Source organism: Microtus pennsylvanicus, chromosome 12 (assembly GCF_037038515.1).
Source record: "Microtus pennsylvanicus isolate mMicPen1 chromosome 12, mMicPen1.hap1, whole genome shotgun sequence".
Classification (NCBI taxonomy): domain Eukaryota; kingdom Metazoa; phylum Chordata; class Mammalia; order Rodentia; family Cricetidae; genus Microtus; species Microtus pennsylvanicus.
The window spans coordinates 44,662,911-44,678,250 of NC_134590.1; the positions used below are offsets into that span (position 1 = coordinate 44,662,911).

The following is a 15,340-nucleotide window of genomic DNA, read 5'->3' on the forward strand; positions in this document are numbered from 1 at the left end:
TCCAGTCCAATAATTTATTTGTTCGTTTGTTTGTTTTTATGCACATTGGTGTACTGGCATGGGTGTCAGGTCCTCTGGAACTGGAGTTACAGACAGTTGTGAGCTGTCATATGGGTGCTGGGAAATGAACCCAGGTCCTTTGGAAGAGCAGTTAGTGCTATTAACCACTGAGGCATCTCTCCAGCCCCGGCACTGAAAGATTTTAAGGTACAAACTAAATTGCCATTATATGTAACACTGACTATAGGAAATAGCAATAATAACCTCACAAAAAAAAATCTCTAAGGATTAAATGAACTAAGAAATGCAAAATTACTACCAAAACTCTGAGTTCCACATGTAAATCTGAATGTTGGTGCACTGTACAAGGCTCAGCACTGACTGTCATATCATCCTGGATATCTGCCATCCACAATCACATCTGCATTCTCATGTGACAATGTATCCCTTCTCAGCTTCCTACTCTCACACTGTGTGTCCTCTCCTATCTGACCAATGCTCTACTCCACTGTGGAAAACAGAACTTCTCCAAAGAACATCTATTTAAGTCATATCCCCATGCCTTTACACACTTATCACCTGCCTTTAAGTGGGTACAACTCTAGCAGACTTCAGGACAGGGTACCTTACTGATCTTGAAAGGCCAGACATCTTGCTGAATCTGAAGTTCGTGTTTACTTACATCACATCTTATTCCAAAGGGGAAGGGAGCTGAAGTGTAGCTCCTTGGTAAAAAGCTTACTTAGCATCGGCAAGGTCCTGGCTAGATCCCAGCTTCCAAAATTGGGGTGGAGACCACACACAATTTGTCTTTAGTACTGGAAATGCACAACAAAAACAAAAAACCTTGTACTAAACACATTTTTATTTTAATGAGGCACACTTGACAACTGAAGTGTATATAGCTATATCAGGTGTACTATTTGATTTGCTAAGGGTATAACTGTGAAACAGTCATCATTATCAATTCATATCTTTACCTTTACTTTTGGTATAAGACTATTTATAATGTGCTCTCTTACGAAATCTAAGGAAACCTGGAAACCTCTATTCTACTACATTTGACATTTTTAGATTACACACAAGAGAGACCATGAGGTATATATTGTTCTGTGTGTTTTATTTACTTCTGTATTTGTTTTATTTAGCAGAATGCTTTCCAGATTCATCTATACTACCACAAATAGCAAGATTTCCCTCTTTTAACGGCTGGATAAAATCTCACTGTGTGTGTGTATCACACTTTCTTTATCCAGAGTTCCATCAATAAACATTAATATCCCACTATCTGTGTGTACATGTATGTCATAATATTTTCTTATCTATTCTTCGTCAACAGACATTTAAGTTGTTTCCACATCTTGGCTATTCTGAAAAAGAACATGAAAGTACAGATAACTCTAGTGTATTTCTAGTAAACACAGCAATGCAAATAGATAAGCTACAAAACTTAACGCTTTCTTACACTGTGCAAATGCATTCCCAGGCAAGTTTCAAGTTTACTGTTCTTGCAATAATTTTTAAAGGCAAACTGCAGCATCTTTATAACCCAAGTTCCTCAAATCACGGCTACCACACAACAGTAGTTAACTAATGTGTAAAATTATATGCAAATACACATACCCACTAAAAACTGGCTTTTTCCTTTAATCTCCCTCAGTACTTCCTCAGACCCATTCTCACAACCATAAGGCCTGACTGCACATCAAACAGCAAACTCACAAATGCAAATTCCAAAACTATGAGGCACCTATCACTGAAATTTTTGAAACACAAAAATATTTTAATTAGTAACAAGAAGAAAGTAACAAAGATTAGCACGATGAATACATGTGATAAAGCAGAAGAGTTCACAGTTGACCAGAATGAGGAGACAGAGAAACTTACACTCATCTTTAATGGAGAAGTCAGGCATTGGTGGAAAACAAGAACAAAGAAGGCAGATCAAGATCACCTAGGACTCAGCAGATGTTTTTAAAAGGAAAGAGAAACAGGAGGGGGAAGAAAACACAGATCTGTAAAATGTGCAGTGTTGAACAGTAGATAACTTCAAAGGAGGGGTGGACATGATCACACTGTAAAACCAGCACTGGGAAGGTGGAAGCATCTGGAGTTCAAGACTAGCCCAAAGGAAATGAAGAGAAACTAGATTAAGCTACATAAAAAGGCTCTGTCCAATAAGAAAGGACAGAAATTCAGAGCATTGAAAATCTGTTTTCACTTCTTGAGAAACACTTGACAAATACAAATCACTGTCATTACTCCAAGGATTTTTTTTAACAAGATTGTTTAATACTCAGAAATCATGTAAATAAGATTCACTGCCAGTATTTTTAAAATTTAAAAACCCAGCACTTAATTCAGTAAGAGTTTTTGAAGTGTTTCATTTACATAATGGCAAGTTCAAGAAGATCAGAGAGAGACAGAGAAAGTGAAAATAACTGGAGGCACAAAGTTGCAGAGGCCAAGATCTGCAGCACACATAAACATCAACTCAGAGCAAGCACTCAGAGCAGGCCCATCCCAGTAAACTTCTTGTTGGGCTTGGGCGACTCCTGGACCTGTGGGGAAAGCTAGAACGGGGAGAACTGGTTACCCCTATCTTAAAGAACACTCAATCCTCACTATTGACATCTTGCAACTCCCTTTATCCTTTATCCAAAGTTAGTTCCCTGAAAATTACAAGATTGACAAAGCCTAGCTGAAAGCAAATCATTCTGGGGATGGTAGCCATGATGGCTGTGCAGTAGCACCGCATGAAAAAAGGCCAAAAGTCCAAGCAACCATTGGCCTGGGGTTCCCTACCCTAGTAGAACTTTCCTAGTAATGAAGTTCTCTGAGGAGGAAATGAATGTTCAGCTGGAAGAACACAAGATTGAGAACTGTGATTTAGGAGAGAATCATCCTTAAAATCAGCAACAAAGACTCCAGTCAAGGAAAGTGGTTACTGAAAGTCAGACTAGAAAGTGTCAGGAAAGACTGAGAATTAAAAAGCTTCAGACACTAAGATCAAAATGGAGAAGGCAAAAACAACCCACTTAGGTTTGGTGTTACAGATCACCACCTACAAAGCAGGCTTGAACCTCACACAGGAAATTCAACAGTTAATTTTGAAACGAATAATTAGCCAGTACTCAGAAGACTGTTGCTCAGAGACTGGAGAATCTAGATGGGAGAGCACATGCTACTATATGGTACAAGCTCCACCTGGACATAGGCATTCTTTAAAAAAGAATAAAAAGTATACTGAAATATAGAACAAAAGGCTTTATGCAAACATACAAATATATTATCTTTAGCTATCAGTGTTCTTGTTTGTCAGAGTAATCAGCAAGTATACTTGTGACTGTTTTGTTAACAACTTTGCGAATCATCACAGAAGCCAAATCATGCACACAAACACCTAATTTTGAAATAAATAGGCATACTTGAAGTGAAAAAGACACCACGTTTCTTCTGGGACTTTTCAAAGGTTAGTACTAATTTAAGTCATTCTAGAAACTCTGAGATTAAAAGGTAAGAAACAGCCAGGCTCCTGTCTAACACAAGAATTAAAACTTTCGAAAGCTCCTTGCAAGTGTTGTCAGAGCTACTATGTAACTGAAGCCCTCAAGTCCTCTACCCCTGCACTGCCTCCTGACTACCTTACCTTCGTCTGCCCACTTCCACCCACCAGAACTCACTTTCTCAAACACAAGCCATTCTCATGCTCAAATACCACAGCTCCTCTCCCTCTTGATGACAGGCTAAAAGACTTGGAAGTCTAAAGAGTTTATGAACTAAACTCCTGGACTATTCAAAATGTCTTCTGATTTGTCCTAAAACATTAAAGTAACTTTACATTCTCCAGAGGATGTACACATTTAGTATTTTTAAATGTTTTTAATTGCAAATTTTCATGTCAGTATTCCAAGTTAACTAGCAAAATTAATGTGCCAACACATTTTTCTGATTGCTCCCCATATTCCCTAGTACAAGGCTGAGAAATTTAGATATGCTGACATCTCCCTACACACTAAACACACTGTGGAGCACATGATGATCTGGGCCCAGCCTCTTCTCCTTTCCTCCACAAACATTCTAGGCATATCTCTGAGCAGTTAATCCTCCTTATTCTTCCATTTGCCTCCTCTTCGTCTACATGAGGTATACATACCTGGGGCTACCTCAAGTTCTACAGAAGCCTCTCCCTTCCCCAACAGCTTGCACTCCACTATTATGCTAATCAAAGCTGGTCTCAACGTTGTTCAGGTCTGTAAGTGTATACTACATATTGGCATAAAGCATCCATTTTCTTGTGTTTTCTATGAAAGTAATACTCTGACAGGTTTCTCAGATCTAAATATACTGATGCATAGGAAGCAGCCAGCACACTAAGGACACCTAGTAAGAGTCTAGTTAATGCACCTGTTACTCCCCAGCCTGGGCTAGCCTGAGTGACCAATGAGCAAACTTAGAGCCTGATCTTGTGCATATTCCTTCATATTCCTAGTTTGCTGCCTTTTGCATGTATTCAATAATTGTTTGGTTGTTAAAACTTATTTAATTAAAAATAATCTCCTAGTAAGTTCCTAACTTGGTCCAAACTCTAATGAATATCAAAAGTAGCATGTTGATGATTTTTAGTTGGTAATTTTAATTAATCAGTCTATACTTTATGTATAAATATGTATCTCCAAGTATAACTCCGAAAGTATTCACATAGTAACAATCAGTACCTCAAAATCCAAAATGGTTGATACAGTTACTCATGATTCTAAATTAACCTAAAAACATTAGCATTAACCCCATCCACAAATTAAGTCACCAGCAAATTATCTCTGTTTATCCTTCTTTTTGTATAAAAGAAAGTAAGCTTTGGGGGGGGGGGGAGTTTTTTGTTTTTGTGGTTTTGGTTTTTCAAGACAGGGTTTCTCCATATAGCCCTGGCCTTCCTGGAACTTGCTCTGTAGACCAGGCTGGACTCAACTCAAAGATTCACTTGCCTCTGCCTCCCAAGTGCTAGGATTAAAAGCTTGTGCCACCACCATTTAGGCCAAGTATAAGCTAAATCTTAAACCCTTATTTCCAATTGGTACTTATGAGATCTTCAACAGTGACCAACAGGATTCCTGAGTCTTAAACAAGGAATGGGATGTTTCTAAACAAATTTATAACGAATTTTAAGCATGAAGAATAGATGGCACTCAGATAGAAGCAGGTCTTGTGGTTACAATGTAAGCACAGCAATGGCTAAAGATTGGAAAAAAGAAACAGCAGGAGGGCACCAAAAGAAAGCTTACACAAACACACTCTGTGTCACAATGTAAACACAAGCACAGGCCAACCTAGTGAAGAGCATGACTCAACGTGGCATACATACAGCACGCCCCAGTCAACCAGTCACTCAAATATGGCATTAATAAGGTAGTGGCTACTGGATAAGTCTTCTTAGGAATGCAAGGTGACAATTAAAAACTTGGATTAATATTTTTCCAGTCATAACCTGAAAAATTCCCAGTATATTAGTGAAAGTCCCGCAGCATAGGTGTTTTTAACACTTCTGGATAAAGTGGCCCTTTGAAATGGTTTAATACTTTGAACTAAGAACATTTTAAGATTTTGTTGAGATTTTAATACATCTAAAAGACATACCTTAAAGTTTTTATTTTATACTACAAAAAATATGCCAAATCAATGAAATGATAAAAATCTTTATAGGCCCTAAAGAATGTTACTTTCATTCATTAAAAAATTATAGAGCACTTTAAAGTTAATGTTGGTTGCTTTAAAATTCTGAAACAATTAGCTGTGTGTGTGTGTGTGTGTGTGTGAAAAACAGTGTTAAATTATTCTACATATTCTCCCAAATTGTGTTTTGTGTACATATACATACATATATATGCAGAGAGACAGAGCTTACTTTTGCCCTTCCAAGAGTTCTCAGAAACCATTATTTCAATTTTGATAAGTTCAACCACTCCCCACTGTTGATGCTGTATGTGTTAAACAAAAAAAGATTTTCAAAAGTACTGATTTATAATATAATTTTTCAGCTTCCAGTCATCAATCTTTAATCTCAGTTAGATTTCAATCACTTAAATTACTTTTTAAACTAAATATGTGTGTGTGTGTGTGTGTGGTATGTATGTAAACATACAATTTAAAATTTTATGTGATATTATAAATACTGGTTCTACATTATTAAACATTTCAGACAATGGCTCTGTTTATTTTGATGGTATCACTGCTTATCTCCGCAAGAACACTTTTCTTGCTCCAAACTAAGATCAAGTCAGATTTAAAAAACAATTTAATCTTAGTATACACTAACATAAATCCTTGGGAGGTAAGCTTCAATGAAAAGGTATCTTTTAGATTGTATTAATGAGGCAAATTCCTAAGAAGTTCCTAACGGTTAAGTAGTAAACATACTAATCTGGAGAAAACAGAAAGTGGTGTGGCTGTCAATTTACAAAGCTATTAAAAGTACCAAGAGTGAAATGACAGATTTAACGGGGCACCATTGAGAAGAGTTCTCTCACAATTCTTTCAAAACTTTTAAAATTTCAAAATTAAAACAAAATGTATTTATCTTACAACTGATGCTCATGTCTTTATCCACCCATTAACACAGTCTAGAACGTAAACCTTGGGTCTGTCTGTGGCTCCACCTCCCAAAGCATAAAATATCACCATCAATTTATGTTCCAGGCTTAATATTACAAGAGGAGCCATAAAAGAGAACTACACTCAAAACGACGATAAAATGAGAAAGGGCCCTACAGAGTCCATAGAAGTCAAAGCAATTTTCAATATATTCTAATTTTACAAGTGACTTTCAATATGCATTTCCCCAAATGCCAGCTTTACTGACTATATTAACAGAAACTTATTAAAATTACTACGATTCAACTTGGATACTGCACAGTCTTAGAAGCTGAAACTTTAAATGGAAATGTTTAACTTTTTAAAATTAATACTCGAACAAAAGAAAAAAAACTTGAGATCAACAGAAGTAATTCCAAAGTTAACATTATTTCAGTAAACTTAGTTAAAAGCACTACAATACAAATTCATTTTGTGTGATATGTCTAATTTTTCTCACTAAGAATCACCTTGTCTTTTCCGCTAGGCCATAAAGAAATACAGAAAAATTAAAAAGGTTTCACCTTATTAAAATTCCATCTGCACTTATTTTCTTGATATGGTGGTCTCGATATAACATACTTGCTAAAATAGTCAATAAACATCTAAATTCTAGTTCACTGCCTTTCTGCCAACTACATTCAATAAGGCATTATGCAATCATCTACTAATCAAACATTTCGTAAAAAAAAAAAAACTACACTCCTATAGTTTAGAAGTCAAAGTGATTCTGTTCCGTTCCCACGGGAGGCAATAAGCTCTCAGCCTACAGTCCTACTTAACTAGCTTATCCCTGTTCCCTTCTACACTTGCCACATTTCTATTAGAAAATAACGATTTGAGCAGGAAACCATCCAATCTGTCCCTCCCCCACGGTATTATGTACCTAGAGATGATTATTCTATAATCGTTTATACAAGGCAAGCAGTGATGGGTTCCCTGTGTCAGCTGAACAGGATCTGCTAAGTTTTTGAGTACCTTAAATAAGCTGATCAGTATGTTCTACACCCTACAACTCCCACACTGCCTGACAACGTTTACCAACAACATCCTTCTCTCTACAACAGGAAATAGCCTGTCACAGAACTCAGAGGAAAGCTGCTTCCATCTAAAGACTCCTGAACACTTCCCAGAGCAGCTGTTAGTGACTCCCAGGCGCCTCTAGGGCTATCGCTGTAGTTAAATTAATAGTGGGTCATCTTCTTCCTCTTAAACCTTGGTATTCCTCCAGAAAAACTAGAAATTTTACCTTAAAAATAAAGACAGCAGGAAGGAAAATAAGTTACTCTAACCCCACCACTTTGCCCCAGGAAATCATTTCAGGACCTTTACATCATTGCTTAAACCACACCAGATCAGTTATATAAGACAACGAAGGCTTTAGAAGCATACAATTTTCTACTTAACCTTACCAAACACATTGGCGAGTTTTCAGTAAGTGCCAGAACGTTCTGTATTTAAAAGATGCTGGTGCACTCCATCACAACTATGCTGCCCAAATCCACGTCACAAATACCCTGCACTTGGTGAATTTTAGGAGTGTTTCTGGTTACCTGCTGCGCCTTCTGCACCCTTTGTCACTCAGTGATGCTCTCAAACAGCATATACTTCCCATCCCTGACAACGGTCTCGTACCCCACAGAAACACACCAGACTTTGACGTTTCTTCATAACCACTAATGCCACTAGGTGCTGTGGCTCTTAAAGAATCTCCTCAGCAGCTTCCCCTGGGACAGGGCGCTCAGCCGGGCTCACAATCGCTAAGACGCTGCCAGCTGCCTTTGCAAAGGCAGCAGAGGCAGACTCCATACCGCATTGCTGCTGCTGCTGCTGTTGCTGCTACCGCCTACTTTCTCCCGCAGTTTTAGGAAGAGGGGAAATGAGCCCATTCTCCTGCAGACCCCAGTGGCCCCTTCGGCCGCACGAAAGAGAAACCACTGCATTGCTCTGCTGGGAAGCTCGCAGAAACCCACTAAAGGGCGGAGAAGCCGCAATCAAGCGCCAGTCGGGTGGACTAGGAAGGCGTCCGAAGTGCGACGGTCGGCGCCGAGGCAACCGTGGGGTGCCCCCCCTCGGGGATGGGGGTCCGGCCCGGGGGTCCCGCCAACCCTGCCCGCCGCGGCGCGGGCCTCACCTGTCAGCAGCGCCTGGCGCTCGCCCGCAGCCGCAGCCGAAGGAGACGCAGCCGCTCCGGCCGACCCCGACGAGCGCCGCCCGCGGAGGTGCCGGGGCACCAGGTCGCATCCGTCCGCCGCGCCGGCCACCAACAGCCCGAAGAGCAGCAGGGAAGCCCAGCGCCGCCGGAGAGGGCAGCCCGAGGCCCGACCCGGTGCCGCGGCGGGAGGAGCGCTCCGACGAGCCGCCGGCCACTCGCTCGCCGCCAGCTGCCCCGGGCCCCGCCGCCTCGGAAACGGACTCCCGCCGGGCGCTAGCCTGCTCCCTTCACCGGCAGCCCGCGGAGCTCGGCTCCCCGCCGCGTTCATTGGTTCCGGTTATTCAAAAAAAAAAAAGTGGGGGAGCGCTGTGGCACGGCGTCTTCCGACCCGGCGCGACACCCGCGCAGCTGCCGCGACGACACCGGGATCCGCTGCTCTGGCGCGGCCAAGCCCCAGCCCAGCGCCCGCGCCCGCGCCGCCACCGCGGCGCATCCCCCCGCCCCCTCCGGCCCGCGCCCGCCGTAGTACCACGCTCGGCCGGGACACCTCCCTCCCCTCACACACTCGCTCGCATACCAAGCCCCCGCCTCCCTCAGCCCGGCCACGGCGCAGGCGCGGCGCGGGGATAGTGCGCGTGCGCGGCGCCCCGGCCCCGCCCCGGGGGCGTTCCCAGGCTGGTGGGCGGGGTCCGGAGCAGCCGGCCCGACGGTGTGGGGTGAAGCCAAGGAACCTGAGCGGGAGGGAGGCGTGCGTGTCACCCACGCGGAGATCGGGTGATGGGCAGCCTGGGGACTTGGAGAAAGCGTGTGACGTCGCAGATCCACCAAGTGCTCTACCGCGTGGATCAGAAAAATCTTGCAGTAGGATACAGCGTCCTCCCCCTAACTTGGATGTAGGTGGGGCTTACCGGTTACCAGCTGTGTAGAGGTGGAGGGTAACCCAGCCTAATGTTGTATTTACTTAACAAACATTTGGCAGAGCGCTTGCTCTGTGCCAACGTGCTAGGAATTTCTCTAAGCAATTTACAGCGGCATAGTGTAACGCATCCTTCTCATCGCCATTTTACAAGCGACGAAATCAGAGCCCTGAAATGTTAAAATAACTTAACCCACCGTCCCACAGCTAATAAATGAACACGGCCAGATTTAGCAACGACTGGATGAAAATGTTCAAGTAATTTGCTCTAGCTTTTTACTGTTCTCCGTGCTGACATTACCTGTAGACCTGGCCACACGGTTCCTGTCCCACCCCCTCCTATAGACTCTGCCAGCTGAACAGGTTGCCACAACTACAGTATAGGCTTACCCATTTTGCTTCTCTGCAAGAAGGCAAAGTTTTGTACTTTCACGATGTTCATTTTATTATAAATTCTGCCCGGGACATATTTAATTGTCTTAAAGGTGGAAATAACTAGAATCTGTTTCATGGAAGTAATTGCCATCACTGGGTTGGAACGATGCCGTTTTTCGTTTGTTTTATTTTGTTTTAATTGTGGGTGGGAGTGCTCGGGATGTGACCCCTGTGAATGGCATTCAACCGCGAGCTACATAAGGCAGATACCCATACCAAGGCATTTATTCAGGGACCCTTTGAATTGTAAAAGGAGGTGTACACACACAATTATTTCAGATCTTGTAGCTAGGATTGTTAGGAACATAGGTCTGTCAACTGTTGGTTTTTGCTCCTGGCTTGGACTAGATTATTTTATTTCAGACGTCAAAATAGCTTCCAGACTAATTTCTTAGGTAGCTTGACCAAAATAGCCTCAGATATCCCTCATTGTGGAAGAGGCAGAAATGCGCCGCACGGCTATTTCTTGAAATACTTGTTGGGGGCATTGTGTTGGTGGGGGAGTGGGCAATTCCTTTCAGGGCAACAGTAAGGATCTATTTTGTTTGTTGAAAGGAACAGCAGTGAAGTCATGTGTTTGCTGAGTAGACAGTGCTGCTGGGGCACCAAGAAACCAGGAAGTAAACAAGTTGGTTTCCTACTCTCCGGGAGGCATCATCGAATTCATCCATATTTACTGAACACATAATATATACGCCAAGCAAAGTATTATATGGTGGAGATTCAACAGACTAAGAAACACTTGCAAAAGTCAAATAAGACAGCACTTGAAGCTATGAGATTGTTAGCAGTCCTTTCCTGGGAGACTTTACCACCTTGCACATAAAATAAAATGTATGTCTATTAAGAAATTATAGGTTATGACAGGGTAGGAGTCAGTTACTAAAGTGGGTAGTGTGAACGGTGTTATAGAAATAACAGTATAAAACCAGGAAAAAATAACAAATCACTGGGCCCAAGCTTCTTTAAACAAAGAGGACGGATTATTTCTTTCAAAGACAGGGTGCCTGCACTGGAAAGATACAGGGTCATAAATATTTATGTCTCTCAAGTGGGCCACAGGTAAGGAACCAGCCTTCACTATGGTGGTCTCTCTCAGATGGGCATGGGTTAAAATAAATCCTCTACCTCATCTTGTTCGTGGGCACCAGCGTTTCTGACTGTTAAAGTGAGCAGTCTTGTTGCAAGTTGTCGCTCAGAGGGGTCCACTCTCCCTATATATAGCATAGGCCTGAGTAACAGGCAAGAGCAAGCCCATTCCTTTACAAGACAACCCCATCTGTAGAAGTAATTACTCATGCTTTCAATTGCAAGCCACACATCACAGGGTGTGAGGGGTGACAATCAGATTGTCTTCCATGGTTCCCTTGCCTTTCCCAAGTAATCTAGAGCGTCCTGCCCGCCCTTTCCTTTGCCAAATCCCATTCAAAAACTACCTGAAACCCCTTTGTCTTGATGACTTCCCTCCTCCTTCATCCCAGCCTCATCCTTTTAAAGTCCAGACCTCACAACTGTACCATGTATTTCCAGAACGTGTTCATTGTCTTTTCACAGTCATGACTTCAGGCATCTGATTTGAACTTTCTTATCAGACCAACCTCGTAGAAACCTCCACTCCATCTTTTCCGTGTGACAAGAAGGCAAGTTAATTAGGAACTCAATTATACCTGCACCACAGTTATTGGTGGTTACAGTGGTGTGGAAAAAATAGTAACAAAGAAAGCCTTCCCTGGGTGCCTGGCACCCAGGTACTTTGTACTTGGTGACTCTGGCCTTAGGCTCTAGGCGTGTACTCTAAACGTGTCCTGTTAGATTTAAACGTATCGCTCTTTGCCTAGGCTGCTCGATTTCATCTTCCTGCAGATGAGTACAACTCTCCCTGCACGCCCAATGCAGAAGTAGTGCACGGCTCCTCCCCATCCACAACCCCTACTCCCCCTACAGACTACACAGCCTGAGCCGGGCTCCAACTTGGAGAACCGGATCTAGGCTGGCAGCTTAGCTGGGCGCCTCGCGTGCGCGGCTCCAGCACAGAGCGCGCCAGGGTTCCGTGGGCGGGCCATCCGCGCACGCCCGACACCCGGGTGGTGACGTCACCGCGTGGGCGGGCGAGGCGGCTCTAGGAGAGAACGCTGTGGGCGTGGGGCGGGATGGAAGTATCACCCAGGGGAATTCCGGCTGAGGTCGGGCCTGCCCACAGCTTCCCCGGCCTGACTGTGACCCCAAGGAGTGGGGGTTCCTGCGACTTCAGAGTAGTGGATCACCATGGGCAAGTCCTCTTTGCTAGCCCTTCTTAGATAGCTCCTTGGGAAACGCAAGAAAAACCATCCTCTTTGTAGAAACCTGTGAACTGGGCCACTTTTCTAGCTTCCTTGGATATTAAGGTCCTGAGAACTTGGAAATCGTCAAAATGATAATAGCTAATACGGTTTCAAATTTGAAGCAAGTACATTAAGACACTAAAAGGGGGGTGGGGAAGTAGTAAAAACTGTTCGCTAGCAAGCCCCAGTTTAGTGAAGGTGGAAAATCTGTACATCTTTCTCGGGTAGTGGAGGAAGAAAGCTTTTAAAAAGCCACTCCAGAAAACAAAAGAAAGTCAAATTTACCCACCAAAGGCAAGTGGATAGGTGGTTTGGTGGCATAATTTGTTGCTAATCAAAATAAGTTTGCTTTGTTACTGTTTAATTCGAAGTGTTAGGTGAGAGTTGTTCAATTCATGATTTCTCTGATAAGTGCTGGTGCCCTGTGGGAGGAGCAGTATTGACGTTTCCTGTAGGAGTGGAACTCGATGAAGAGAAAAGGAAAACTATCACAGCTGAAAATGACTGGAGATTCGAATGGTGGTGCGGGCTAGAATACCAGCCCTTCAGAAGGCAGGCGGGGGCACTTACACAAAAGATACTACATGGCATACACTGGCATGTGTGTATGTGATAGCACTTGAAACTGGAACGGTAACTCATGAGACGGAAAAATATTTTAGCAAAATGCAAGAAAGTGTGCTTCTGAGTGCACACCAGGCACCCAGCATCTGAGTGGGAGGAGCCGGAGATTGAGGAAGTCAAAGCCAGTGGAGGGTCTAGGTACCAGCCCTGTTCTAGAGCGAAGGCTGTAGAGTAACTCAGTGGTAGAGTGTGTGCTTCTCATGCACAGGTTCCGGGTTCGATCCCCATAACATACACACACACACACACACACACACACACACAGACACACACACACACAACGAGAGAGAGTTCATAACCCACCAAAAATTGTAAAAAAGAAAGAAAGAAAGAAAATAATCAGAAAGAGAAACCAAAATTAAAGCAACAACAAGCTATTGGCATAATAAGTTAGGGAAACATCCCCATTTTGATGGCACTAAAAATTAAAAAGGATACTTAAGAGTAAAAAGGCTGTGAAAGACCTCTACGATGAAAAAAGTGGATAACGCTTCCTACAGAAAACGAGTGAGGACACTGTTAAGTGGAAATACAGCCTGTGCGATGCGAGAGTTAAAATACTGCTTCTCCCCAAAGAGAGCTACAGATTTAGGAGAATTCTAACCAACGTTCCAATATTTTTTTTTCTCAGAAACAGAAAAACAATTCTAAAATTTGTGTTGAACCAAGGAAGATGTCAAATGGCTAAAGCAATCTTGTACAAAAAGAACAAAGCTAAAGGCATAGCATTACCTGATTTCAATATTTGTTTGAAAAGTACTATAATCAAAATACATGGTGCTGCCATCAAAAAGAGACACATTGACCAGTGAAACAGACAGAAAGCTAAAAATAAATCCAAGTCTTTATTGTCAGTGAATCTTCAACAAGTATCAGGAACACACAAATAGGAGGAAATGATCTATTTAATCAATGATGTTGAAAAATCTGGATAGCCACATGCAGAAGAATGAAAGTAGACCCTTATCTTACATTATAATAAAATTCACCTCCAAGTGGATAAAGGCAGGCTGAAGAGGTGGCTTAGTGGTTAACATACTCTTGCAGGATCTGGTTCCCAGCACCCACATGGCAGCTTATAACCATATTTAACTCCAGTTCTGGGGGATCTGATTGTTCTCTCTGTCCTCTGCAGGCTCCTTCCTGTACATAGGTGGCATACAGGAATTCATACAAGTATACGCACATACATATCAAATAATAAATAAAAATGTAATGGCTAAAAGACTCAAAATGAAAATAAAGGAAACATAAGACTGAAAAGAGATGGAAAACCGAGGAGACAGGCCACAGAGCTAGCCACAACTTTGTACCAAAGACTGTTGGCTGCTGGGTCTCTCCGGTGTCCCAAGAGAGTATTTTGGAGTCTACTGTGTTTTTGGAACAACACAAGAGAATGGAAGAAAAATGCAGTTCCCAGCGCCCATCATCTAAAGGCTCCTAAAGGAGACATGAACTCCCCCACACTTTCTGATTCCTGCCACCTTTCTCTCCTGGCATCAGGGAAAGCAGATCCCAGCCCAGCGCAGCAGAGGCAGCAACATTAGCTATGCATGAGCTGAGCCAGCCAGTGAATGAAAGCCAACTCCTCCCCAGCTGTCCACCTGCAGCCTGCAGCTTGCCAGTAGAGCCAAACACTTTTGCAACAAAAAATATCTCTCAGGGGAAAATGACTAGCGATCTAAAACATGAAGAAAGGTATCATTAGGACATGTCCCAAAGAAATATGGTGAACCTGGAACATGTGGAATATCACAACGTTCTGGCCACAGTCACCAAGGAGGCCCGAGAGTTCAACAAGCCCTGCTCCAAACACAACGTAAGCATTGATGTCTGTGTTCTGACCTAGCATTCCCAAGTGTTAATAGTGTTATCAAATAGAAAACTATGACCCAGCAAATCAAGAGAGGCACCGAAACTTAATTCAACATACTGATAATAGAATAAGCATGAACTTAAAAGTGCAACTTATAGGAGGAGCTATTTGGGCCATGATTCCAGAGGTTACTGTCCAAGGTGAGCTGTCTCCATGTTTTCTGGCTCGTGGTGAGGCAGGGTATCCTAGCCAAAGAATGTGGTGGAGTCAAGTCCAAGGATGTACCCTCTCCCCTAGTGACATACTTTCCCTAGCCAAGCTTCACCTCCTACAGCTTCCAGGACTTCACAAAAGTTGGGGACCAAGACTTCAGCACATGGGCTTGGAGGAAACATTTCATGTTTAGGCCATAATATTGCTGGGACATAATGTTGACTATAATATTG

At 42.8% G+C, this 15,340-nt stretch overlaps 1 protein-coding gene across 2 annotated transcripts in view; it reads right to left on the minus strand.

Annotated features, from left to right (window-relative positions):
* Positions 1-9,241, minus strand: part of Stim2 (stromal interaction molecule 2) — a 126,274-nt gene extending 117,033 nt beyond the window's left edge. For both annotated transcript variants that reach the window (XM_075943523.1, XM_075943522.1), the window contains exon 1: positions 8,762-9,241. In XM_075943523.1, coding sequence (XP_075799638.1) covers positions 8,762-9,110 — 349 coding nt within the window. In that variant the 5' untranslated portion in view covers positions 9,111-9,241. The remainder of the gene's footprint in view (positions 1-8,761) is intronic.
* Positions 9,242-15,340: the final 6,099 nt, after the last annotated feature.